Below are 3,073 nucleotides of genomic sequence, written 5' to 3'. Positions count from 1 at the left end.
CGCTTTGTAGTTGCCGCGACGTGACGCAACTGCCAACTTAAGGAAAAGGTTCCTGGTATTGCGGGATGCGCGAACGAGCCTCCGGAGGTGGCGGTCGTGGCATCATCCTCCCTCGTCCTCCGCCTGCCCAGCCCCTCTCGCCTTCTCTCTCTGTCTCTCCGTCGCGTCCTTCTCTCGATCGCTCGTCGCCTCTCCTTCCCTCCGACACCCAAGCCAACGTCCAGACGGTCAACGACTCTTTTCGGAATTACGCGATTGCTCGAATTTGCCGAATTACGCCCGATCCCATTAGAGTCTCGGCACGCTGCGCTGCTTCCCCGTGACCCTTCGGCCGCACCGAGCCACCAGCGTATCCTTCGCGATTAGAGCTCTAGCCCTTTCGTTACGGTGCTCTCTGCTAGCCACTGCTCTGCCACCGTGTGTGCGTATATGCTGCACATTCCACGTGCTGTTACATTCGACGAGCGTTCAGCGTTATCGGCCGACCGTAGCCGACTATAGCGACGTTAGCAACTTGCTACATAGCGAGCGTGAAAAGTGACTGTAGCATTCGGTGACCATAGTCGCAGTTGGCAACGAAAGGATTAGACGAAAGTTACGGTTGGTCGATCTGCCTCTGAACTGTTTCGAACGCGTGGAGAAAACTGAGTTGCACGTTTGCGAAGTTTGACGTTGTTGCACGCAGCGGAGAATATTCGCCGCTTCCTACACGAGCTGCTAATCCGCTAATTGCGAACAGCAGTGTTTCCCTGGCGAGACTCGCATGGGAATTGGCGGCTAGTGACCGGCACGCGAATCTCTTAATTACGGATTGAAGAACGATCGACCGAGCCCACTCCCTTCTCTTCCCTTGTCTACGTGTGTCAGAGGGCTGATTTATTTCCATTTCATGTCACTTGCACATCGGTTGCCCTGGTTGGTGAGAAGCCGCGTTAGATTAAAGCCGATCGACTCAACGAATTGTTGGCTACGACTCTTGCAGGTGAATCGGCCGCTGACGATGAAGAAGGAGGGCATTCAGACGAGGAACAGGAAGCTGTCGTCGAAGAGCAAGAAGAAGAAGGCCGGCGGCTGTCTAGGACTTGGCGGCGTCATGGGCGATATGATCAAGGCCAGTGGTCACCTCGATCTCGACAACAAGCCCTTCCATTCTGGCTTCGGCTCGCCCATGAGTAAGTACTGCACTCTCTATTCTTAAATTCTCCGACAGATTTTCTTTATCTTTTCCCACGCGATGCTTCTAATTTCATCGGTGAATTTTAGTTTTACCGATTACGCTGAAGCGGCACACGAGCTCCCATCCTCCGCCTGTTGGCGACTACTTTCTCAATTTCTTCTTTTCATTTTGAATGCGCGTTCATCTTCATACTTGGCAATTATTATTTTACATGTTCACGTTAATCGGTGGCAAACCCGTTGTATGAGGCGTGTTTGCAAAGGAAAAACACTTTTGAGACAACCTGATACAATTTAACCGTCGACAAACTTGTGGTTTGTATTTTAAATAGAACAAAGTGGATCATACGTAACGTTTGGCAGATTAGGTTTCATGTTTGCGTAAAAATACATTTTTGTATGGGACGTGTTTGTGAAGGAAAGACACTTTTGAGACAACCTAATACAATTTAACCGCTTACAAACTTATTTTTGATCCACTTTGTTCTATTTAAGATACAAATCACAATGTTTGGCAGAGTAGGTTTCATGTTTATGTAAAAGTATATTGTTTTATGAGACGTGTTTGTGAAGGACAGATACTTTTGAGACAACCTGATACAATTTAAATATCGACAAACTTATGTATGATCCACTTTGTTCCATTTAAAATACAAATCACAATGTTTGGCAGAGTAGGTTTCATGTTTGCGTAAACATACATTGTTTTATGAGACGTATTTGTGAAGGACAGACACTTTTGAGACAACCTGATACAATTTAAATATCGACAAACTTATGTATGATCCACTTTGTTCCATTTAAAATACAAATCACAATGTTTGGCAGAGTAGGTTTCATGTTTATGTAAAAGTACATTGTTTTATGAGACGTGTTTGTGAAGGACAGACACTTTTGAGATAACCTGATACAATTTAAATACCGACAAACTTATGTTTGATCCACTTTGTTCCATTTAAAATACAAATCACAATGTTTGGCAGAGTAGGTTTCATGTTTATGTAAAAGTATATTGTTTTATGAGACGTGTTTGTGAAGGACAGACATTTTGAGACAACCTGATACAATTTAAATATCGACAAACTTACGTTTGATCCATTTTGTTCTATTTAAGATACAAATCACAATGTTTGGCAGATTAGGTTTCATGTTTGTGTAAAAATACATTGTTGTATGAGGCGTGTTTGTAAAGGAAAGACACTTTTGAGGCAACCTGATACAATTTGATAAACTTGGTTCCAATGACTCGATCGAGAGTTCTCGTAGCTTTAACTTGCCGCAAGCTATCGTACTATAATAATGAACTATGGTATTGTTAACTCATATTGATTTCATATCTAGTCGGAGACATAATTACATAGATTTATTTGCTTTAATTAATTGCACTCAAAGTGTACTGTCTCACTTATAACTATGGTTATAACGCTAACTTCATGAGGCGCGGTCAAACGACTGGTTTCAAAGTTTCATTGAAAATTCTGCATTCGTCGTTGTTTCCTTTGCTCGTCTAACTTTATGTAAATCCTTCTATTATTCAATTTTTCTTAACACAAGAATCTACATAAATAAATAAATAAATAAATAAATAACGCGAACGAATCTACAATCTTAAATTCAATTTTAAAACCGGTCGTTTCACCGAACCCGGCCAAGTTCCTATCAAATTGTCCCATCGACGAATATTTTCTCGCAAACTCTCAACATTCGAACGAACCAACCGCCTACGCACGTCGCTGACTGTTAGCACTTTCGCTATCCGCGAAACACTAAATTTCATAGGAGCAGGAAATACGAGACGAAAATGATTTCTGATTGCAGGCACGTCGCAGCATCATCACACGATGCACCCAGCGATGCAACACTACATGTACCACACGGGGGTGGGAGTGGCAGGGGG

General features: G+C 43.2%; 1 protein-coding gene across 1 annotated transcript in view; it reads left to right on the top strand.

Moving 5' to 3' along the window:
* LOC100743387 (GATA-binding factor C-like) overlaps positions 1 to 3,073 on the top strand; it is a 12,749-nt gene that overhangs the window by 8,773 nt on the left and 903 nt on the right. Inside the window, exons 2-3 of the mRNA XM_024368628.2 lie at positions 983 to 1,172; positions 2,995 to 3,073. Coding sequence (XP_024224396.1) covers positions 983 to 1,172; positions 2,995 to 3,073 — 269 coding nt within the window. The remainder of the gene's footprint in view (positions 1 to 982; positions 1,173 to 2,994) is intronic.

Source organism: Bombus impatiens, unplaced genomic scaffold, assembly GCF_000188095.3.
Source record: "Bombus impatiens unplaced genomic scaffold, BIMP_2.2 scf_0464, whole genome shotgun sequence".
NCBI classification, from domain to species: domain Eukaryota; kingdom Metazoa; phylum Arthropoda; class Insecta; order Hymenoptera; family Apidae; genus Bombus; species Bombus impatiens.
This window is presented reverse-complemented; position numbering and strand designations above follow the sequence as displayed.